Source organism: Kazachstania africana, chromosome 4 (assembly GCF_000304475.1).
Source record: "Kazachstania africana CBS 2517 chromosome 4, complete genome".
NCBI lineage: Eukaryota > Fungi > Ascomycota > Saccharomycetes > Saccharomycetales > Saccharomycetaceae > Kazachstania > Kazachstania africana.
This window is the reverse complement of record NC_018943.1, coordinates 996,161-1,020,287: the sequence shown is the minus strand read 5'-3', so window position 1 is coordinate 1,020,287 and position 24,127 is coordinate 996,161. Positions and strand designations below refer to the sequence as shown.

The following is a 24,127-nucleotide window of genomic DNA, read 5'->3' as shown; positions in this document are numbered from 1 at the left end:
GGAGATCTGCTCTCTCGTTACATATCGACAACGGTGAGATATATAATATGAACGTTAGGGTCATGCCAAATACTTCTATGAGTGTAAATATCCCTTGGGCCATGCCCTGTGCTGAAATCGGAGATGACTGGACGTGGATGTCTAATTGCTGGTAATTATTTAGAAAATGCTTCTTCTTCCATCACTTATGGTTCAAAGTGTATTACACTTTTTTTATTGGGGCTATCACTGCTATATCTAAACGATCCGTTCAAAATAGTCATTTACAAAGCCTTAATGTGAAATATTTTAATACATGCTACATCTTTTGGATTTCTTTGAGGCCTCGAAAATTACGCTTCAGATATTGGTCTCAAAGATTACAAGCTGCTCAGGACATAGTTGTGTGTCACATATATCATGTAAATTTGATTTTGGTATAGATAAAGTCATCAAATTTTAAGACATCTAGTAACTCGTCATATAAATAGCCGTAAGTATGAGAAATCCTTGCATTTGATAGCATATTAGGGAAACTATAACGTTTCATTACACAAAAACTATCAGCTAATTCATTACTGAATGAGTCAAGCAATGCAACGGAATAGAAAAGCATGTTATAACACTCAGAATGAAAAATGTAAGCTAAAGTAAAAAAATCCTGAAGGAACTGGTTTCATATTGACAGTCACCCCAATGAATACCTTAAAACATTGCGAAAACTACTGCTTATAGATGTGACAATGGAGGGGATATTTATAGAAATAATAAGTGACAGAGATTTTGGAAACTTGACAGACAGTCTAGTAGATTGAAAGCCGCTTCCCGTTAATCGTACTTCTCATTTGGGCGATACTGGCTTTATTTTTGATCGTTGTTAGGTTAGCATTCACAAATAAATTGTCTGATCAACCCTTTGTAGCATTCTGGGATAGCTATCTATTGGTATGCTGTGTGAAGAATTATACGTCCTTTTTTGAGAATAAACATTGCTGAATAGAATATATGACATAGTATTGTTTTTTATTATCTCTGCTGAAAAACCAGTAAAATTAGAAACCGTATATTTCCATTTTTGGGTTTTCATTTGCGTATAGGAAGCGGCGGGGCGGTAGCAGAAAGGGAATAACCTGCACAAGCCGTGTTATGTGCAATATTTCTCAGGATAAGACCTCAACTTCTACAATCGTTTAATCATTCCTTCAAAGAGCAAGGGGGTAGCTATTCACTTACATAGTCCGCAAGAGTAGTATTACCGATACTAATGTGACAAGCAGAACAGTAGTCTTACTACACTACATCATTCCATTCAAAGTTATGCTTCTTGCACCTTCTTAGATTAGCTGGTCTACAACATTTACATTAAGAATAGAATCAAATTTGCTCGGAAACCAGCGTTTGGAACGCAGTAGTTGCATTGACACTTCAAACAGTCTTCGAGCATCTCAATGACTGTGGGAAGCAAGCTACCAAGAAAGCTCATGATCAAAATTATGGTGATCATAACATCCATCATATTCACAAACATGATAGAAGTATTTATAGTTCCTATTCTAGTATTTGTTACGAGAGGGGGTGGTAGATGTGTTATCACGAGTAGTGTTATAGGGCATTGACTTAACGAATATGATACTCGTTCTTCAAGAATGTGTCTAAGGATTATATATTCCTGATACTATTATGGCTCTTCAAGGATAGAAAAAATGTCAGACTCCTAATTCTTGACTTTGCAAGAGGGTACTAGTATCCACAAACAAAATTTGCTCGAATGAATTATGCTGTTCTTAATATACCATAAAACGGAAGTCGGCGCAAGCAAGTAAAAGTGCCTGCAGTACAACCTTACCTATCCTGTTCAAAAACTACATTCATGCTGAGGAGCCGAGTATATATCTACAATTGGTTGGTGATTGAATTCAAAAACTACGGACTAATACGTATTACGAATTTCTCGAGCTAAAGGCAAAGCATCATAAAGTTTTTGAGAGATACTCATTTTTTTGCCCTTTTTGGTTTTAAATGAAGAAGACAAGAGTTGTAGCAGGTTTTGCCACTTGTACTCGTATAACTATAAGAAGGAAAGTGGCTGCTGAACGGAAGTAGATGCAGTGATCAGTATCCTTTGCGGACACTTGATTTGATATTCGTTTGATGAAGTTGGCAATTCTAAAGGAAGCGTTTTGTTCATTGAGTAATGTAAAATTCAAATAAGGCCAAAGCTCCAATTACACGAAATTATAAGTTTCAGATGGTAGCTGGTATTAATCACGCTAACAAAGATGAATATGGGGATCGGATATTAAGAGGTTCAAAACTAGTCAGAAATAAGCATAAAAGTGCATATATTCCTTAGTTATATGAGGTAGGATACGGTAAAAACTTTGAAAAGTTGTCACTGTCTTAGGTTTCCATTCTTCCCTTTTTTTAAGAAAAGTGACCATAAAAGAAATGATTTGAGTTGAGAATTGAATATCGATGAGCAACAAGAGGACTATGATAAAACCTTAGAAATACGACACATAAGTAAGTAAAAAAAACTCAGGAACAATTAATTCTTGGAATAACTAAATATTTTTTCAAAAGGATATATATTAAATAATAGAAAGTAGATATGTGTTATAAAACTCTTTTATGTTGAACCCTGTGAATATTCACCATATTTATATAAAACAAATGGAATAAGGGCCAGCACTAGTGCTATGAATCCATTGATGGATGAGCACCAACCCATGGGAGAGCCGTTGATTGCTAAATTCTTGTACATTGCTCTGCTAAATAATGGAAAAGCACAAGCAATGCGGAACGACAGAATCCATTATCGCGCAGACTGAGGCAATATATTTAGGATAACACGAGTGCTAAGTGTGAATAAGAAGTTTGAAATAGGTTGAAGACACATAAAGTAAAGAAAATTTCTGCCATTATAGAAATCATCCAGTATGTCATTGCAGCCCATCCAAAAAGAAGTAATGAACATGGTGGACCCCAACTCACTGACATGGCAAGTAGCAGAAAATTTTTAAGGACAAATGTTCCGTCTTCACGTCTAGGTTTTACGACTTTGTGTACAAATAATAGCACAGCCAAAAATGCAATACAACTCCCAACACAAAATCTTAAATAAGAAAGCCCCAGTTCGATTAAAGGGAAGTCCCAATTTTCGACAAATACAATGGGAAAAGTTTCGCATAAAAGATACAATGTACCAATACAAAGAGCTAAGTATACATTGAATGCCAGGACAGTAGGTTCTTTAATAACAATTTCAATCGGCCTATAAAGAGTATTGATCAAGAAGTCTTTAGAAGTTACACCAGAGTCAAGCATTTCTTGTTCCGTGTAATATCTACTGTCACCTGTTTTTTCCCTAATTCTAGGTGCTCTTTTTACTAGAGTATTAGATGCTGACGTTTCAGGAAGAAAGAAGATACAACAGATCAGGTATGGAAATAGAGAGCCACAATAATAACCAAAAAGCCCGTCTCCAATCTTTAGCAACTACCATAGAAGCACCTAATAGTGAAGCTACGATCGGAGCGACTACAGTACCAAAAGTCCATGACGCTATATGGATATTCGGCTTCTCGGGATTAGTCACATCAACGATTGAGGCACCTCCAGTTGAAGGGGAAGGTAAGCATAAAAAGTCTGCTATAAATCTTAAAATAGCCAAACCAGCAATATTTTGGACCATGGCACAACGTATTTGCAAATCATAAATATAGAGAAAGTAATGACATAGATTTGTTGTCTACCAATTTTGTCCACTTCAGTCTGTGGTAAAAAGACGACTTTACCAAACTCATAATCATGAGCGTACGACGATAAATTTAGCGTGGCAGTGACTTGACTTACGTGAACATCATTCTAAATTCCTTCTTGTCCCGGTGTACAAACTGATGATCCCATATAATTGGTATATGTCAGCAACATGATTTTGAAAACGATCAAATTCCTCTTCAAAGTGCTCCAATTCTGTGGATTTGCTGGATCATCGTCTACATTCTAATTCAGTAAAAATAAAGTTAAATTATCAGTTACTTTTTCAGCAGCCTTACCTCCAATGTTGGTTAATGATGAACTCTATTATATATTGAGATATCTTTTCCTTCTGTGTATTTGTCTGTATTTTCATGTATCTTGGCAAGAGGAAAATATTCGAGAAAATCAACGAAGAAAGAGTTTTGAATGCTTGTAAATACATCGACAATGGTTTTTCAATGTATCTTTCTTTTTAAAAAAATTGGCATAAAGAGACCATAAATCTGGAAACAAAAAGTCTCTTGCTTAGCTGTTATATATCATAACTCAGCACACATAATGTCTTATTGATTTTAGCTTGACTAAGATTATGCTGTCATTTGAATATCTCCTGTATGACCTTGCAATATTCACCAAGTGTTCGTCAGACAAAAAAAAAAAGAAAAGCAAAATTATATAGTGGAGAAGCTTCAATAATAGGTCTGAAAGGTTCCAAAAGAAGAGATAAGGCTTCGAAAGAGGCTTTCTTAACAGAGAATGCGGAAAGGAGTCTCATAGACCACGTATATTCCTCGTAATTCTGCTACTGCTGCGTCGCATTGTCCAGTAAAGTATTTGTAAGCAAATTGCCGTTCAGTTCCGACCCATTTGCATCTTCAGTTAAATTTTCCATTAACTGAAAAGGGCAATTTGATGTCTAAAATTGAGTGCATGTAGATGGTACTTGAAAAGGGCTGTAATAGTTCAAAATCGTAATATAAACAGCATGTGATGTTAGTATGATATCATATGTCACACAATCTCTAGGAACATCATGTCAATCATCTTGGCCAAGAGAATTCCATATTTGAAGTCCATAAAACGAGCCTCGGGAAGCGGTAAGCATAGCAAGGTACAATATTGCTCTTAGATACAACAGAAGTTCTGTTTACCAAATACACAGCGGTAGAAGCAGCTTCATGCCATAGAGAAGGAGGAACCCGGCTTCCGATTAGCAAGCATCTAGTCTTTTCTTCAACGGATTGATGGGCACGCTCAACCGCCCCTTTTTGGAAAATAGAATAAGATACAGCTAAGTGGTGAGTTGTGCCCTTGCTTTTATAAAATACCAGGTAGAGTTCAGTTTAAGTTCGCCACCATTATCCTTAAGGATAGCACAAAGGCAATAACCCTCCGGAAGAAAAATAGTTTTCAACAGCAGTAATCCATTCAATAAATTTTTTATCAGCTTCTCCCTTGGTCTTAAGATGGATGACCGATTAGTAACAAGAGTAGACATCACAAATGGTCAAGAAAAACTTGACAGTGGTAAATGCCTTGTAGCGGAAACCTCCGCACAAATTAGCATGTGATAGTTGCAGTGGTTGAGTATACGCAGTTGTGGATATCTTACCCTTTTAAATGATATATACGTTCAGAGTTGGAGGTCCGATTTCTTTGGCAATTCTATTGAATAAAACAAGTCCTTGATGACCTAACCAAGCATGGATAGTAACATTGATTTCGACATTAGAAACTGGTTGAAGTAGCAACTTGTCTACAAATTCTGTTGTATAAAGAGCGAAATCGTTATCAAAAAGTTCTGTTAGCGGCTCTTGGTAAAGCAAAAACATATTGTTTGCCCTTCAAAGAATCCACTTGAGTGACCTTCTCAGCCCGTCTCAAAAAAATAAGATTCAGACATGAAATAGAATATCGATTGATTTCGGGAGATGGCTTTCCTCACAGAAATTAAATTGAGCAGATCAGGCACATAGATGACGCCTGTTATAGTGATTTTACCTAGTTGTTCTGTACCACCTCTCTTCATAAAAACAGAACCAGCAACGCCACTAACCTTCCCCTCTGTTTTAAGAATAGTTGGGACGGTTGAGAGCACCGCTATCCAAAATTCAATTATCTGAAATTAATTGTGGTTCAAGTGAACCTCCAATAAACACAGCAACAAACTTCCGTGAGTCCGCTTGGAAGCATTATTTTGATCTTTTCCATTCTTTCTTCTAACAATGGTTTTAACTTCATTCAAGATGATAATCTCCTTATGATCATAAGCTTCGATACATTTATTTTGGACAACAGAGTCATCATTGCTGCTACACTGTTCTATTTCTGGTGATTGTCACTAAGTGCACCATTATAAGATGCTAAAGGACAAGTTTCCACATGCCCCTATGTTCAAAGGAGAGGAGAAAACTGAAAATGATACCAATCAGGCTAAAGGTGTCCCTTGCCGTGTTTATTGCAAGTGCACTTGAACCTCAATTGACTTCAAATGATTGAATTTTTGATAGTGCTGCCACAAACCATATGGGCTTTAGAATATTTTTCTGGAGGATTTATGTCCAGGCAATAAATTTTTAGTCATTTCGTAACTTCAAGCTGTATAACAACATGAAACTGTGATTCAGCCTGCACTTCTGTTTCCTGTTTCAGACTGGAAGATATAAAGATAGCTCATCTTCCAACATATAATCCTCTCTTCTTCAGGTTATCAAATTGATTGCACATTCCTGATAGATTAGAATTGACACCAAATCGGTGTAAACCAACCGTGTAACCATTACTACACTGAATTATTTTTCAATGAATATGAATATTCGAGTTTGTAATACTCAATCATGTTGACTAAAGCTTGGACATCCATTTCATAACTTCCTTATTATTCCAGATCTTCAGTAAATCTAGCTAAATAAACTTGCTTTATATTTTTTGGAGCTCCGTTTAAACCACAATGGATAAATACATTGTAATTATTGTCTAACTCTCTCTATTGTCCGTTATACTCATCTATTCCTTCTTCGCATCATTGGTCCCTATTTCCTCGAATTCGAGGTTTAAATTTTTTCCCTTATCGGTGCTTGAGAAGATTTGATATTCATTCAGAGGGTAATGGAGTCACGGACTGAAATATTACAACCACCAGTTTGTAAGCTAATTTGCTGTGGCAGCAGGAAGGCGGTACTATCAGATAATGAGAAGTTAGTACAATGATACGTATACATAGAGTAGATTATGCACTACTAGCGTGGGCGGCTAGAATAATTTGAACCTCAACTTTTCTTCAAGAAACATTCTGAATATATATAGGTATATTACGATTTTTTGAAACACAATTTGTTGTATTTATATTTCACTATCTAAACTTCCTCTTCATGTATTAGACTAACTTGAAATTTCCACTTTGTGATTGAATACTTATCAGTGTAGAATTTTGAGAAAAGAGCCCTATGCTTCTGTAGCTTTAATATTTTAAATTGAGAATATGAGGAAAATTTATACTGAGGGCAGAAACAATACAATCTTGCTTTTAGTTCCATTTTGGAATGATAACAACTCCTTTGATAATTAGAAGAAGTGCGTCCGTGTCTTCGAATTAGGAAGTTTAAATAGCCTTTTTGTAACAAACAAAAATTTATCAAACAGCATCCACTGGCCCAGAACCAGAGGATACTATTTACCCATAAAGTTAACACTACGAGTTAAAAGTTCACAGCTTACCTTTGTCCTTATAACTTATTTTATACATCTCACCAATACTTGAATTATATATTAAATAACTGATGTTAAGCAAAACCTTTTGGTTTATATTGCTAGTACTAATAAGCGCGTAGTGGAAGAGCTTTGAGAAAGAAAGAATGTCGGCTCCCGTTCTGCAATAACCATAGCTAGGCAGATTTCTGAAGTTCAAGAGTTCAGATCTAGATGAGATATGTATATGACTATTGATTGTCGATTATATAAAAATCTATAGGTATTATATCAAAAATGATATGGTCTATGAAACGCCAGATCGAAAGATCAGCCGCTATATTTTGATTTAGAACGCAAAACTGCTCCATACTTATACAATACAAACGGAACAAATGCAAGGGCAATAGAGAAAAATCCAATTATAGACGAACCCCAGCCAACGGGGTATTTTTCACTTCCTAGATTATTATACATGGCTGTTGCAAATAATGGAAAGCTGCAAGCAAAAACAGCTCTGAATAAGCCATTACCAGCATAAACAGAAGCCATATGCCTTGGATAGCATGAACCTAGATACGTAAATGTGACCTGGAATAAACTCCACACACAAAGTTGGAAAAGAACTTCCGAAGCAATTGGTAGCATCCAATGAACACCAGCACCCCAACCGAAAATAAATAGGGATGCAGGTAGAGCCCAACCAACCCACATGGCTAGAATGAGAAATGTTTCTGGAGTCGCTGTGTTATTTTCGATTCTGGGATTCAAAACTTTGGTTAAGAAAAGATAAAGCAGGGGAAAACAGATCAGACTACCAACGGCAAAGCCCATGTATGATAAACCAGTTTCTATAGGACTGAAATTGTATATTCCGTTAAATACCAGTGGGAAGGCTTCAAAAAAGAGGTAGAATGCACCATATGCTAATGAAAGATAGATATTGAAAACAAGCACAATTGGTTCTTGGACAATAATTTTGAATGGTTTGTAGAGAGTCCTTACTAAAAAGTCTGAAATTTTAATCTGAGAATCGATTCTTTCTTGCTTTGTATAATATCTATTATCACCAGTTTGTTTTCTGAGCCTTTTTGCTCTCCTATAAAGAATATTGTCAGGTGAAGTTTCTGGAAACAAAAATATCATGGTGATTAATGTAAAGCCAGATATCCAAGTCATAAACCAAAATATCCATCTCCAATTTTTGGCTACCATCATGGAGGCACCAAGTAAAGGACCAATAATTGGGGCGAAAGTAGGGCCTAAATCCCAAATCGACAGGCATAAAGGCAGATTTTTAGGCGTGATGATATCACCAACAGTAGCACCACCGGTAGCTAATGCCGGAGAACAAACGATACCTGTTAAAAATCTCAGAACAATTAAACCACCAATGTTTTGAACAGTGGCAGCGCCTATTTGAAACATGGTGAAAACGAAAAAGGTAAGTGTGTATATTACTTGACGACCAACCATGGCAACTTCGGAAAATGGAGAAAAGATGACTGGTCCAATACCATACCCAAGAGCATAGAGAGATAGATTTAGTGTTGCGACTACTTGGCCAACGCCAAAGGTTTCTTGAATAGATGACTGTCCTATGGAATAAATAGATGCACCCATATATGTTATACAGGTTAAAAGCATAATTTCGATCATGATGAGAACCTTTTTGAAATTTGACCAATTTTGTGGATTATCCGGATCATCATCACCATTCCATTGTACGAAGAAAGGATCAAATGGATCCTCACTTTCAGCAATGCTTCCATCTTCTGTCTTTTCGACATCACTATTTGTTATATCATGCTTTGAGAAGATATTTTTAGATTCATTAATTGATAATCTTTCAACTTCCACTGCATCAGGAAGCTTTTCTTCAATCTTAACTATGTTACAAAACTCGAGTATATCCACGAAAAATGAGTTTTTGTATTCGTTAATGTACATAGCTAGCAAGCTTAATACTCTTGAATGCCTGCTAATCGAGTGTGAGTGTCTTACCAATTTGTGAATTCTGCGAGATGAGCAAAAGCTAAAGGTAAAAATTTCCATCCGTTTCTTTTTTTTTTTCTATTATATATAAAAATAAGATATTCCGAACTTCGTAACAGCCATACGGGCAAAATGCGTCATTGAAAGAAGGTAGTAGATACAAAAATGCTACTGAAATTGCCCAAAATGCATGTCTCGAACAGCTTTATCCTGATCGAGAGAGTCCATGAATGGGATAGCCTGTATTTCTGGAGGTTGGATTATTTCGCTCATTTACTTTGCAAACTTTAGATGGCTTACCAACCAGAGTCAAGAAGTGGAAAAAAAAAGGTGTTTCTACGGAAAGGGTCTTAGGAAAGCAGCACTAATCATTAAAAAGTTGCAAAGTTCACTTTTCCTGTACTACTTCTACACCGTTATATACTATAGCATACACTAGCATACGATGGTCTGGTCTGATTTTTCTCAATCGCCACCATGTCATCAAACTGCCTTGTCTCAGATCACCACAAAGTCTTCATCCGGTAAAATACAACCGTAAAATACTTCTCTCTGTGTAACTAGGCATGATCGAATGTAAACTGCATCGCCGCACAACATCTACAGTACGGTTTGCCTCCATTTATTGCTGTTCCTGTTATATAATCAATTAATTGCTTTTCGGGTAACACATTCTTGTTTCTTTTTTATACTGCCAAATTTGGCTGTCGAGATTTTCCGAACATCATCGAGAAAAGAGCTTTTGAGAGTTAAGAAACATGCAAACTTTTCAAAGGTTAAGCCACTAAATTGACGAAATAATCGAGTGGCATTCGGTGTTCAAATGGAACAAGCAGGTGGCGGGCTGAGCTCGATATTCTGGAATATTATAAATGGTTCTATTGCAGGTGCCATTGGAAAAATTATCGAATATCCATTCGACACTGTGAAGGTTAGAATGCAAACACAAGGCTCACATATCTTTCCTACTACATGGTCATGTATAAGATACACATATGAGAATGAAGGTATAATGCACGGTTTTTTCCAAGGTATAGAATCTCCACTAATAGGTGCTGCATTGGAAAATGCGATGCTGTTCGTTGCATACAATCAGTTCTCCAGATTTTTAGAGACATACACCAGTTTGTCTCATATTATTGTCATATTACTTTCCGGTGCATTTGCAGGAGCATGTGCTAGTCTGGTTTTGACACCCGTAGAACTTATAAAGTGTAGATTACAAGTGATAAATTTACATAGTGCGTTACCTCAGGATGAAGATGAAGAAGCACCTGCCGTTAATACCACAATTCTAGGTACGATAAAGGCTATCTTGAAAGAAAGAGGAATATCAGGTTTTTGGCAAGGTCAGTCAGGAACATTCATAAGAGAATTTTTTGGAAGTTTGATATGGTTCGCTACGTATGCCTTCATGAAAAAATTCTGGATAATGGAAAATGGCGGTTCTGGGCAGATCAAATCATGGCAGCTACTTCTTAGTGGTGCATGTGCAGGTCTGGCATTCAATGCAAGTATTTTTCCAGCTGATACTGTGAAATCAATAATGCAAACAGAACGTATTGGCCTTCTTGAGGCAGTAAGTAAGGTAAAAAACACCTATGGTATAGCGGGGTTTTACAGAGGTCTGGGAATAACTCTATTTAGAGCGGTTCCTGCCAATGCAGTAGTCTTTTTCACTTATGAAAAGTTGAGTTTGTTCTTCGGACAGAGCCCTGTCCAGACTTGAACTAAAATTGTATTAACCATTATTTTGAGCAGTGTACATAGAGATATATCTTAGCACTATATATATTCTTACATCTTATGAACATTTGACATTAATATCAGTATTTCTCTAGCATTTTTAGATGATTCGCTCATTTCAAAGAGCAACTGTATGAAGTAAAATTAATAAAATAGTGTTTCAGCTACAATGAGGCCGGTTGACCATATTATCCTGATAGAATAGTGGGTCTTCTCCGAATGTAGAGTGTTTCGCTCTTATTTTACTTATCGAGCGAAAGTTGACTTCTTCCATCTGACTTCGCCTAACAAAAGCTTTAAAAAAATGATATTTAGGGAATTGGAGAGATGAGAAGCAGCAGTTTCATAGACTATTTAAACACAAATCGTAAGTCACTGACAAATCTTATTAACTGAAAAGAAGCATCGTATCATATAGCCAGAAACAATATGGATTCCAGAACTGTAGGTATTTTGGGCGGTGGACAATTGGGTCGTATGCTTGTAGAAGCAGCAAATAGATTGAATATCAAAACGGTTGTTTTGGACGCTTTAAACTCCCCTGCAAAGCAAATATCCAACTCTACAGAGCATGTAGTAGGGTCTTTCAGCAATCCTGATGACATTAGAAAAATAGCGGCCAAATGTGACGTTTTAACTGTTGAAATAGAGCATGTCGATGTGTCAACTTTGAAGGAACTAACTTCTGAATACCCAAATCTGAAAATATATCCCACGCCAGAATGCATTGAGATCATTCAAGATAAGTTCCTGCAAAAACAGCATCTACAAAAGAACAGGATTAAGGTTGTGGATAGTCTGCCAGTTGATTCACCAACAAAGAACAATTTACTAGAACTAGGTCGCCATTTCGGTTTTCCTTTCGTCTTAAAATCAAGAACTTTGGCATATGATGGAAGGGGAAACTTTGTTATAAGAGAGGAGGCTGATATTGATGAGGCTTTGAAAGTTCTAGAAAATCGTCCGTTATATGCTGAGCAATGGTCCCCTTTCGTAAAAGAATTAGCCGTTATGGTAGTTCGTTCTGTTGATGGCCAAGTCTTTTCCTATCCTGTCTCTGAGACTGTTCATCAAAATAATATATGTCATATCTGCTACGTACCTGCAAATATTCCGAATTCTGTGGAGCTAGAGGCAAAATTATTGGCTGAAAATGCCATTAAATCATTTTCAAGTTGCGGTATATTTGGAGTTGAAATGTTTTGTCTTGAAAATGGTGAAATCTTAGTTAATGAAATAGCTCCAAGGCCTCATAATTCTGGGCATTACACGATTGATGCATGTGTAACATCCCAGTTCGAAGCACACTTGAGATCAATATTAGAACTTCCATTACCAAAAAATTTTTGTAACCTTTCTACGACAAATACCAATGTCATTATGCTGAACCTACTGGGCGATGTAGCTATCAAAAATAACGAGCTCAAGATCTGTGAACGTGCCTTATCAACTCCAGGAGCATCAGTGTATCTTTATGGGAAAGAATCTAAGCCAAACAGGAAGGTAGGTCATATCAACATGGTTTCCTCCTCAATGGATGATTGTATAAGAAAGCTTGATTTCATAACCGGTAAAACATCAAAGCAAGTGACAATTTCTGTAACGGATAGGATGACTATCAAGGAGAATAAAACAGCATTGGTTGGTGTTATCATGGGTTCAGATTCAGATTTACCCGTTATGTCTGCAGCTTGCAAAATACTGGAAGATTTCGGTGTACCATTTGAAGTAACTATAGTTTCTGCCCATAGAACACCTGATAGAATGAAAAAGTATGCAGTAGAAGCCAGTAAAAGAGGTTTAAAAACAATTATTGCTGGAGCAGGCGGAGCAGCTCATTTGCCGGGTATGGTTGCCGCAATGACACCATTGCCAGTTATAGGTGTACCAGTTAAGGGATCTACATTAGATGGTGTAGATTCTTTACATTCGATTGTTCAAATGCCAAGAGGAATTCCTGTAGCTACAGTGGCAATCAATAATAGTACAAACGCTGCCTTACTAGCAGTTAGGATGTTAGGAAGCAGTAATCCTGAATATTTCACAAAGATGGAAAGATTTTTATTGAAGCAAGAGATGGAAGTCCTTGAAAAAGCTGAACTTTTAGAAAAGAATGGCTATAACGAATATTTAAATTCAATGAAAAAATAATTGAAGATTATGTCCCTATTGATATAATTGTCATATATATATACTCATTTTACTGAAAGAGTCTTTTATAATTTTCGAATATGAATGCTACGACGTAATTTCTTTCTTTCATGTCTATAATATCTTTTTCTCCCGTAAGATCTCTAATGAGGCCTGGCGCGAAGACAAGGGATGAATTTTTTATATGCATAAGATTCCATTCACTATACTTGTTGACCAAATTGACATGGCGTGATAATAAATGCAAAAGGTTTAAATGTTCTTGTGGTAACCGTTCTAGTACTCGCCTGATTAGTTTGACACCATCCTCCATATTTTGAGTACTACTCTTACCAATTGGATATTTTGAGATCATATCATTTTCTCTAATCACATCTATTATAGAATCATAAATATCAAAGCAGAATACTGGATTAGGAAGTTTTCTCAAGTAACGTTTAAGTACGCTTGTGATAGCATGAATATCAATCTCATTAAAATCGATGATTTCAAATTGGTCAGAGGCCATTTGACTTTCAACAAGTTCTATTGTAATTTGAGACCCTGATTTTCTATAAATACCTTCAACTCTCAAATTTTCTTCGTCTGATTCGATGTGATTTATGCAGGTAGTTATAATTTTTGGAATATCAGCATTTTCATACACGCATCGCTGAACAAGCGTGGAATTGTATAGGTCTTGGCCATCGGAACTTGTAGTCGGAGCAGATAGCAATGGTTGCTGGATTGCCTTAAGGTTTAAATCTTTGAATTCATTAGGATTTTGTATCATTGGGCCAGATATTTCCAAGTTACGCTTCCCATTCGAGAGTGGGTTTGAATTTAAAGAAAGAGGGGATGGTTGAGATATGCTTAGAATATTACCATGTTGGGTTGGTGACGATCCTGACGATGATGAAGATGAGGAAAAAAACTTCCAAAATTTAGGTTTTGTTGCAGGTCTAGCGATACTTGTAACTAGCGCGTTTTTTTGAGGTGACTGAGGTCGATCATCGATCGAAGTGCTGTTCCATCCTTTAGAGGATTGACTTGATTCTCTTTCTGATTTTAAAGTCTTCAAATCTTCAATTACACTGATTTTCTCCTGTCTTAGTTTACTGATATCTTGCAATAGTTCCTGTTTGGTTATCTCTAAAATTTCAACGTCCCTCCTTAATCTATCAAAAAGGTCTTGGGTTTTTATCACCTTTTTCTCATCTATATCTTCGTTAAAATAATTAGTCCAACTGGGATTTTTACTGTGTCTGCCAATCCTGTCAATCGGAGGAGTACGAAATGCAGAGACATTAGCTTGAGGTTTTTCAGGGCCCCGTACCTTGTCTAACATAGTATAAATTGTAGAATCGCTTTGACCCTTTGATTCTATCCTTCGTGAACGTATATCCTGGGAACTTGATTGCACAACACCCCAACCTGAATGTGTATCACCTGAAATTGCAATTTGATTAGATGAAGTTGATTTTTTCAACGACTTCAAAGTTTGGTCTTTTTTGAATGGTTGTAGGCTATCGAAGAGAGATTTATTGTTGGAAAAGTTTATTCTAGCTTGAGATTCAGAGTCTTCGCTGCTTCCGGAATCTTCTTCATTGTAATTTAGGATCATCCCATTTCTGTTTGGCGAACGAAGAACTCCGCCATTGAAAGGAGAGCTTCTAAGAGGTGAATAATTCATATATTCCGTCTTTGAAAGTGGTGGAGAAAGTAGCAATGGATCATCTTGCGTTTTACTTGAAGTTTCTTCATCCTGTAACGTTGCATTCAGAACTTCGTCAATTGAAATGCTCCTGATATGATTTATTTTCGCTTGTCCTTCTTCCTCTCCTTCTTCTTCCTCACCTTCTCTTTCCTCTTCCTCTTCGTTCTCTCCCTCTTCTTCTTCCCCCTTACTATCATCGAGATACTGTGCAACTATACTTTCAGAAGTAGATGTAATGATGGCAGGGATGTTACTTTGTACGCTCTGTGTTGGAGAAGCTGGTCGATCAGGTGATCTATCTGGTATCGTTAAAGGAATGCTGGTATCACTATTATTGTTTAGATTATTGGGTAGAACTGGTAAATTCTTTTCTAATCTCCTTCGTTTCTCTTCATAATATTTCCTCTTCGCTAGGAGCTTCTTATGACAGCTTAAGCAAAAGAGACCTCGTTTCGTCTTGGCATATTTCAAATCTTCTATCTTTTTGCTACATTTGCAACATATAAAACAATCAGAGCAGTAGGCTTCATTAGAGGAAGATAGTATAATCGCTAAATCATCAATTTTCTTACCACAGTTCTTGCAGGAATCTGAACAATCAAAACAGATCAGCGCTCCTGTTCCCAAAACAAGGAAATCAGAATCACAACTTAGTGGCTTCTCACATTTGTAACAGGAAAAGCAGTGCGTGTGCCACCTGTCATAACCTAATTCATATGCGTGACCTGTTGTTATCGGATTTTTACATCTCGTACAGTCTGGATATTGTTCCTTCTGATATGAAGGCTCTACACTCACGCTGGCAGTGGCAGACATCGACAGAGTTTACTATACTTCAACTGAGGTCTCAAAATAACACTTATACGCCCTTGGGTTTATATGGATCGCTTGCTTATCAAATGCTCGAAAGCTAAAAATAATTTTGATCTCTTCGTTTTATGACGAAAATAGGCATTCTCGAGATCACCGAAAAATCGTTTAAAGTCTGGAGCAAGCTTTAACAAGACAGCTTCCGGTAAGATGTATATGGTTTTCACTCCTGCTGTATGATAGTATGTAGTGGACTGTAACCTTGATCATTAGTATTGTGAGTGGAGAGACTGCTGTGTTTGACGCCATTTTTCTTAGAAGAAATGTGACGTTTCAAGGGAGTTATTGAATTTCTTCAATAATGCAAGTATACTATGTTGTCTCTGTACTGTAGATCTTTCCGTGTACATTTTAACTCTTACATATGTATGAATGATTCCTGTTTAACGTACTTGCAAACGCACAATCATCTTTGAACGTGAAAATTTTCACCTGTTTATAGAAGTAAGTTCAAGTAGTAACAATATCAATGAGTGTATTCCACAACGACACGTTCCTTTTGTTTGGTGACTCTATAACTGAGTTTTCATTCAACCCCAAGCAGGATGGTATAGCCTCGTTATTGTCCAACGTTTATGTACGCAAGTTAGATATCTTAGTAAGAGGATTTTCAGGTTATAATTCAAGATGGTGTCTGAAGCTCTTGCCAAAAGTACTAGAAAATGAGTCCAGCATTGTTATGGGTACCATATTCTTCGGTGCCAATGACTCTTGCCTAGGAGGCCATCAAAGAGTTCCTTTATCTGAGTTTGTGGAAAATATTAGACAGATGGTGCAGCTGATGAAAGGTAGAGGCATCAAACCTATTATAATTGGGCCTGGGATGATTGATCAAAGTCGTTGGGAAGATAAAACTAATGAGAATAGAATGTTTGAAATCGCTAATGGTTACATTCGTACATTGGATAGTTTCGCCGAATACTCTAATGCACTAGTCAGACTTTCTATCGAGGAAAATGTCCCATTTGTTAATCTAAATGATGCATTTCAACGTTATGAAGGAGATTGGAGAAATCTATTGGAAGATGGTTTACATTTTTCATCATTAGGATATAAAATCTTCTTCGATGAGCTCCTAAAAACCATCGAAACTTACTATCCCGAATACTCACCCACTAAGCTACCTTACAAGTTTCCCAATTGGAGAGAAGTCAGTGAAGCTGGGTCGAGCCTAGAAAATCTGCCATAGAATAAAGTACTAATATACGCATATATAACTGATAGATTTTATAACGATATAAGATGGCTATCGGAGTTGTTTTAAGAAAAAACAATAATATAAGAAAGGAACAAAGTATAAGTAATGTCAAGAAGCGATGGCTCTGAGGTTGTGAGGGTCATGAAGAACTCACTAGTACCTCAAGACCAAACTACTCTTCTGGAAGTGCCAAATTTGAATGATGCTTCACTGAAAAGCAAACTGAAGCAATTGGTAAATGACTCGATTAATAACAATCCATATTTCGCTGCTGGCGGTGGATTAATGATACTGGGATCAGGTCTAGCCATCGCAAGATCTGTAACAATTAGACTCAGCAAATTGTTTTACAATCAAATGATAGTGGATTTGGAAATAATATCAAAGGATAAGTCTTACAGTTGGTTTTTAACGTGGATGAGTACCTATCCAAAACGTTTTTCAAAGCATCTTTCTGTAAACACAAACTATATCAAACGTGACAATGGATCTATACAGACCAAATTCTCCTTGGTTCCAGGGTTAGGCAACCACTGGATTATTTATAAGAAAGCTATAATACTTATCAAGAGGGAAAGGTCTGGTAGGATGATAGATATCACAAACAATTCTCCATTTGAAACAGTAACATTGACTACCTTATATAGGGACAGACACCTGTTTGATGAAATTTTAAGTGAGGCAAAAGTACTAGCTTTAAATACAAATAAGGGAAAAACTGTAATATATACTTCATTTGGCCCTGAATGGAGAAAGTTTGGCCAGCCAAAGGCCAAAAGGTCATTACAATCTGTAATACTGGATAAGGGTGTCAAAGAAAACATTTTAAATGATGTTAAAGACTTTCTTCAGAACGGAAAATGGTACTTCGAACGAGGCATACCGTATAGGAGGGGATATTTGTTATATGGACCGCCAGGATCAGGTAAAACAAGTTTTATACAAGCATTAGCCGGTGAGTTGGATTATAATATATGCATTCTGAATCTATCTGAGCAGCATTTGACAGATGATCGGTTAAACCACCTAATGAATAATATGCCTGAGAGGAGCATCTTATTACTAGAAGATATTGATGCAGCTTTCAAGCATAGAATGGCTAAAAATGACGATTCGGGGTATATGTCAACTAGCGTTACTTTTAGTGGACTTTTAAATGCCCTGGATGGCGTGACTTCTTCAGAAGAGACAATAACTTTTATGACCACAAATCATCCTGAAAAGCTGGATCCTGCAATTATGAGGCCTGGTAGAATTGACTATAAAGCTTTCATAGGTAATTCCACATTGTTTCAAGTTGAGAAAATGTTCCTCAAGTTCTATCCAAATGAATTGGAGTTATGTAATGAGTTTTTGAAAGCATTCAAGCAGTTGGAAGTTTCGAGTGTAAGCACCGCTCAATTACAGGGCCTTTTTGTTATCAATAAAGATAAGCCTAGGGAGGCATTGAATCAAATCCAAACACTTGCATTTTCGAACAAGTTACCTTAACTTCAGCCAACTCCTTGTAAATATGAATAACGTATATTCTTTTTTCCCTCAATTGGACCATGTCAGAACTGGGACTACGTGAAATTATCGAACTAACTTGTACTTGTTGAAATTTGTCGAACAATTTAGCAAGTTGTTACTGTTTGTAAAGTATGTACATCGCAGTGAGACGTTATGACGCAGTAGTTATAGCGTATAGGTATCACTAAGTAGGTTCTCATAAACTAGTTTTGAATAATTGTGGAAATGCCGACGAAGACATAACCACTATCCTGCGAAAATTTTCATCTGGCTTCGAATCTCTATATTCTTGAGACGTCTGAAAGGGAAGTTCTGTAATTTAAGCGGTGTGCTGTTCCACCATTTTACGTTTTGGCAAGATTTTAGTGTGTTGAAACTCTACTACAAAAAGAAGATCATAAAACATCGACTGAATATTGTCTTAGTATAACTGTTACCTTTAAGAGCTACCGGATCACAAAAGGGTAATACAACTCGTTTTTACACTGTATATAACTACTTTTCCTTCACCAAGCAAGTTCTCGGATTTCGGACAATAGTCTGCAGAAACACTCAAGGTTCTTAACTTATCAAGTGTACTGCACTTGCTCCCACCTTGTCAATTACATATACTAACAATCAGTACTGCACCTACTTTGAGGTGTCTTTATATCCATCTTTACATTAAGCAATCATCATCACCTTGTCTTTTTTCGAAGTAGCGGTTTCGATCAACATTAAGATACTCCGTGCATATTGAAAAATTGCAAACAAGACAAAGTACAGAGAATTCTCGAACTTTTACGGATACAATAGCTAGTTTCTGTCTAGTTTTAATATAATCGAGTTATGCTAAGAACATCCTTGTATAATCAATCACAGCTACTTTCAAGACCATTCTCCGTCTTAGCTCCCTTAAAAGCTACAGTTAAAAATGGTAACAAATCCGTCAAAGCTGGTAAACATGCAGAAGCTAAAGTTCCCAAATATGAACAACTTTCTGAAGCTCAGAGGGCATACCTAGATAGAGTGATAAGGGTAGACCAGGCTGGCGAATTGGGTGCTAATTACATATATGCGGGTCAAATATTTGTACTTTCAAGGAAATATCCACATCTAAGACCAACTTTGAACCACATGCGTGATCAAGAAATCCATCATCACAACACGTTCAACGCTTTACAGATTAAGAATCGAGTAAGACCATCTTTATTGACACCATTTTGGAAAGTGGGGGCCATTGCAATGGGGATGGGTACAGCTATGATTTCTCCAGAAGCTGCCATGGCATGTACAGAAGCCGTAGAAACCGTGATTGGAGGTCATTACAATGCGCAACTGCGTGTTCTCACGAATCAATTCGATCTTGAAGATGTCAGTAGCCCAGAAAATAAAAAGGGAACACCACAAGAGGTCAAATCGCTAATTGATACCATTAAGTTATTCAGAGATCAAGAATTAGAACATTTGGACACAGCTATCAAGCATGACTCTAGGAGAGCAGTGCCATATAAAGTTATTACCGAAGGTATCAAGGGTATTTGTAAAATTGCCATTTGGAGTGCAGAAAGAATATGATTTGGCCCTCACTTTGCCTTAGTAAACATTACTTGGAAGTAACTATGTAAACAGGTTCAATACCTGATCTCGATAATGTATATACTGATCAAAACATTTATATCCTAACCGATTTGTTCGAATAGTTTTTGGAAAGTGGTGATGCCTCTCGGTCTATCAGGTTTTTAGAGTGAGATTTATTTTGTAGTAAGGAAATAATTCTGAAACCTTGGAAACATCTGACAACAGAGAAGTCAATCACCATTTTGAAGATATAATGCTTCAGCAAGATACGGAACAATCTATTGAGGCTCATGCTGGGGATTCAGATGAACAATCTGTCTCCTCCACGACAGCCGATGAGAAATCATTGCCACCCAACGATGACGGAAAACAGCTCCTATATCCAGCTGTTGGGCTAAATTTACCATTTAAAACACCTGATAGGCTTATCGATGATATAGTTTATGACTTGGCGTTTATCAATGACTCCGATCTATCAAGTGAATTCAAAGGTATACTAAAATCATCTCCACTGACATATTCTAAAAGGAGACAAGAGCTAAGACCTAGCTATCACCTTGGTACCTTCATTGATCAAATCACATTGCAAACAAAATATGAATATGAATCAATCAGTTGTCCCGATCATAATAGAATAAACGTCTTTTTTGGTGTACTCATCGATTCAAATATGGAAAATCCAACTTCATTCGATGCTGTTGCTGAAACGCCCATCTATCATTTGAAAGTAACCGTAAAGACGAGAACAAAACTTGAGCATTTGAAAAAACATGTTGGTATCTCTCATTACCACTTAATTACTGAACTGCATCCATTTGACAAACAGGATCTTTTGACATTTGATGAATCGGATGAAAACCTTATAGATTTTGCTGCCTATGTATCTAGTGATACAAATAAGTTAATTCTTATTGAAATATTCAAACCTGAATTTAGTAGTGAAGAGGAAATTGAGAGTTTCAAGACAGAACATATAACTAGTAGGTACCAACTGGTCTGTGAGCAATATGACAGTTTGAACAGCGATACTATCCCCAGTCAAGTGGACTGTTTTCGTACGCTATTCAGAGTCTTTAAAGGACCACTAGATAGGAAATCAGCTGATTTAGACCCTATCAAGACAATAAATGCTACTAACAAAGCTTTGAATTCGCATATGGATTCCAAGTGGTTAGTATCAAAATATGGCTTCCAAGAAAATAGTTTTCAAAATCCAGAAGCTAATGACCAAGGTTTAGAATACGAACCCCCCGATTTAATTGATCATAAAAATGATTGGAAAATTAGGAAATTAAGAGATTCCTACACTAGAAAATGTCTTCAATTGGCATTTTGGGGTAAGTTGAGTAATAAATTATTATCAAAAGCAAACATACAAAAATATGAGAAGTCATACCGCTTTTTTAATAAAATGCATACACACACATCTACAACTGCCTTGTTCCAAATTTTCAATGACTCTGCAAGGAGGTTACAGCAAGATGATACATCAGCTTCTCCACTTGATAATAATTATCATTTCATCAATCTCAGCTCTTCGTATTATTACACAGATAGAGATATTATCCAAAATTATGAGACTTTATGCAACATCGATACTAACAATAAGGGCATTTATTTTGATGCTTTAACTTACATTGCAAATACCAAAGGTTCTTACCAACTTATATCATATTGCGGCAAACAAGATGTTGTGGGCCAAGAAGTTCTACAAAATTCTCTACGGGTTTTGGGGTTGGATGCCACTTCAGTAGACATCAAAAGTTTAAACGATTCACTGTTATTTTCAATCTACAAGCAAGAACAAAATGCTAGTAGGGGCGACATGCAACGTCTTACTGAGTTGAAGAGTGCTATGAGAGTCATGATAAAACTCATGAGATCTAAAAAACTGCAATTTTTTATTGACCATGAGCCTTATCCAAATGTCATGGATGCATACAACTTGTTAGACATTGATGAATCTGTGGATGATGATATAGTCCAAACTGCTTATACCATAAGAATAAATGATTCTCCAGGACTTAAAATGGATTGTGATAAAGCATTATACACTATCGCAATTCGTACCAGAAGTATAACGCTTTTCAATTTTCTTATGGAGCAATGCCCAGATTTCATAACGTATTATGGACCAGATTGTCTATCATTCCAACAGGCACTTTCTCTCTTACAGGTTAATGAAAATGCCACAGATGAATTGGTTATAAAGATATTTCAGCAACGGTGGGGCCAAAAAATCCTCAATGAGTATGATCAGCTATTAATTTTAAAAGCTGCTTTGACAAAAATAGCTTCTGAAAAAAATTCAAAGCTAATATCGTACTTTTTAGAGACAGGAGTGATTGATGCCAATCTTTTACAACCGGAAAATTGGCCTATCGGGCTGAATAATATTGGTAATACCTGTTATCTAAATTCTCTTTTGCAATATTATTTTTCTATAGCACCTTTAAGAGAGTATATTCTGAACTATAAAGGCTCTATATCTAATTACGAAATTGATGAAACAAGTAATAAGAGAAGAATAGGTGGTAGAGAGGTGAGTGAGAACGAAGTTGAGAGATCAATACAGTTCATGTATCAACTTCGCGATCTGTTTAACGATATGATTTACAGTAAATCTAGATGCATCACTCCAAAGCACGAACTTGCATACCTGGCATTTGCGCCAAGTAATATTGAGGTTGAATTTGCAGCTTCGGAAGTGGAGCGAACTACTGTTGATTTACCGTTTGACAAAGAAGGTGATATCGACTTGGTGGATTTAAGTAACGACAATTTAAATACAACGAATAACGCTCAGGAAGTTACCAGTGATATCAGTGTAGCCACTGAAGATAAAGTTATGACTAACACATCCACAAAGACTGCTAAGATTAGTTCTGATCAACTTGAAAATGCCTTAGAAATGGGAAGACAACAGGATGTTACGGAATGTATTGGAAATGTCTTATATCAAATGGAAAGTGCTTCCAAACCAATTAAACTGGATGAGGATTTTGAGCAATATGATTTAATCAAAGAGTTATTCTATGGAAAGACAAAACAAGAAATTGTTCCTTTATCTGACATTTCAAAGACAAGAACTAAGTATGAGGGATTTTCATCTCTCCTTGTAAATATTAGTGATCACCCACGAGACATATATGATGCATTAGAATCATCTTTTGCAAGTGAATTTTTGAAAATGGACGAATATGGTGATGTTCAAAGAACTGTTTCAATTACAAACTTTCCAAAAATATTGCAAATTCAAATACAGAGAGTCTATTACGACAGAGAAAGATTCATGCCATTCAAATCAATAGAACCATTACCCTTCAGCAATACAATTTATATGGATAGATATGCTGCGCTTGACAATGAATTGCTACAAACGAAAAAAAATGAAACCAAAGAATTGAGAAATAAGTTGAAAACCTTAAAAGCTAGACAGGTGGAATTATTGAATAGGAATGAATTAGGACTATCTAGAAAGGAATCTTATTTGGAAACTATCAATTTCTTATCAGATGAAGCCACTGTTACATCACAGGGTCTAAGCGTACTAAATAGGGGGCAGATAATTGAAAAATTGAGAAAAGCCATTAGTAACATCGACAGCGAATTGTCACAAATCTATGATGAGATAAATCTAATTGAAAATAAAATAGATCACCAATTTGATGAATTTAGAGACATTGGCTATTCGTTATTTGCCGTTTTCATACATAGGGGGGAGGCAAGCTATGGTCATTACTGGGTGTACATTAAAGATCCTGAAAGAAGCGGAATCTGGAGAAAATATAACGATGAGACAGTTACAGAAGTCAATGAAGAAGAAGTATTCAATTTTACCGAGGGTAATACGGCGACACCATATTTTTTGGTGTTTGTTAAAGATTACTACAAGGGAGACATCGAGCCTCTAAAACGTATAATTGCCGATGATTAATCATACACTAGCTACAGGTCTATATATATATATA

At 36.4% G+C, this 24,127-nt stretch overlaps 8 protein-coding genes across 8 annotated transcripts; 6 read left to right on the top strand and 2 right to left on the bottom strand.

Annotated features, from left to right (window-relative positions):
* Nucleotides 1-7,758: 7,758 nt before the first annotated feature.
* On the bottom strand, nucleotides 7,759-9,483 carry KAFR0D05140 (MFS transporter; the record flags this gene model as incomplete). The annotated part of the gene is made up of 1 exon (XM_003957247.1): nucleotides 7,759-9,483. The coding sequence occupies one exon, from the start codon at nucleotides 9,481-9,483 to the stop codon at nucleotides 7,759-7,761; it is 1,725 nt and encodes a 574-aa protein (XP_003957296.1).
* Nucleotides 9,484-10,246: 763 nt separating this feature from the next.
* ORT1 (Ort1p) lies at nucleotides 10,247-11,152 on the top strand (the record flags this gene model as incomplete). The annotated part of the gene is made up of 1 exon (XM_003957246.1): nucleotides 10,247-11,152. The coding sequence occupies one exon, from the start codon at nucleotides 10,247-10,249 to the stop codon at nucleotides 11,150-11,152; it is 906 nt and encodes a 301-aa protein (XP_003957295.1).
* Nucleotides 11,153-11,598: 446 nt separating this feature from the next.
* On the top strand, nucleotides 11,599-13,320 carry ADE2 (phosphoribosylaminoimidazole carboxylase ADE2; the record flags this gene model as incomplete). The annotated part of the gene is made up of 1 exon (XM_003957245.1): nucleotides 11,599-13,320. One exon carries the CDS (start codon nucleotides 11,599-11,601, stop codon nucleotides 13,318-13,320), a length of 1,722 nt encoding a protein of 573 aa, XP_003957294.1.
* A 49-nt stretch (nucleotides 13,321-13,369) lies between these two features.
* RGA1 (GTPase-activating protein RGA1) lies at nucleotides 13,370-15,832 on the bottom strand (the record flags this gene model as incomplete). The annotated part of the gene is made up of 1 exon (XM_003957244.1): nucleotides 13,370-15,832. The coding sequence occupies one exon, from the start codon at nucleotides 15,830-15,832 to the stop codon at nucleotides 13,370-13,372; it is 2,463 nt and encodes an 820-aa protein (XP_003957293.1).
* A 523-nt stretch (nucleotides 15,833-16,355) lies between these two features.
* Nucleotides 16,356-17,075, top strand: IAH1 (isoamyl acetate-hydrolyzing esterase; the record flags this gene model as incomplete). The annotated part of the gene is made up of 1 exon (XM_003957243.1): nucleotides 16,356-17,075. One exon carries the CDS (start codon nucleotides 16,356-16,358, stop codon nucleotides 17,073-17,075), a length of 720 nt encoding a protein of 239 aa, XP_003957292.1.
* A 114-nt stretch (nucleotides 17,076-17,189) lies between these two features.
* On the top strand, nucleotides 17,190-18,575 carry BCS1 (bifunctional AAA family ATPase chaperone/translocase BCS1; the record flags this gene model as incomplete). Its single annotated transcript, XM_003957242.1, has 1 exon — nucleotides 17,190-18,575. The coding sequence occupies one exon, from the start codon at nucleotides 17,190-17,192 to the stop codon at nucleotides 18,573-18,575; it is 1,386 nt and encodes a 461-aa protein (XP_003957291.1).
* An 849-nt stretch (nucleotides 18,576-19,424) lies between these two features.
* Nucleotides 19,425-20,153, top strand: CAT5 (putative monooxygenase CAT5; the record flags this gene model as incomplete). The annotated part of the gene is made up of 1 exon (XM_003957241.1): nucleotides 19,425-20,153. The coding sequence occupies one exon, from the start codon at nucleotides 19,425-19,427 to the stop codon at nucleotides 20,151-20,153; it is 729 nt and encodes a 242-aa protein (XP_003957290.1).
* Nucleotides 20,154-20,409: 256 nt separating this feature from the next.
* Nucleotides 20,410-24,093, top strand: UBP2 (ubiquitin-specific protease UBP2; the record flags this gene model as incomplete). The annotated part of the gene is made up of 1 exon (XM_003957240.1): nucleotides 20,410-24,093. One exon carries the CDS (start codon nucleotides 20,410-20,412, stop codon nucleotides 24,091-24,093), a length of 3,684 nt encoding a protein of 1,227 aa, XP_003957289.1.
* Between the last annotated feature and the right edge of the window lie 34 nt (nucleotides 24,094-24,127).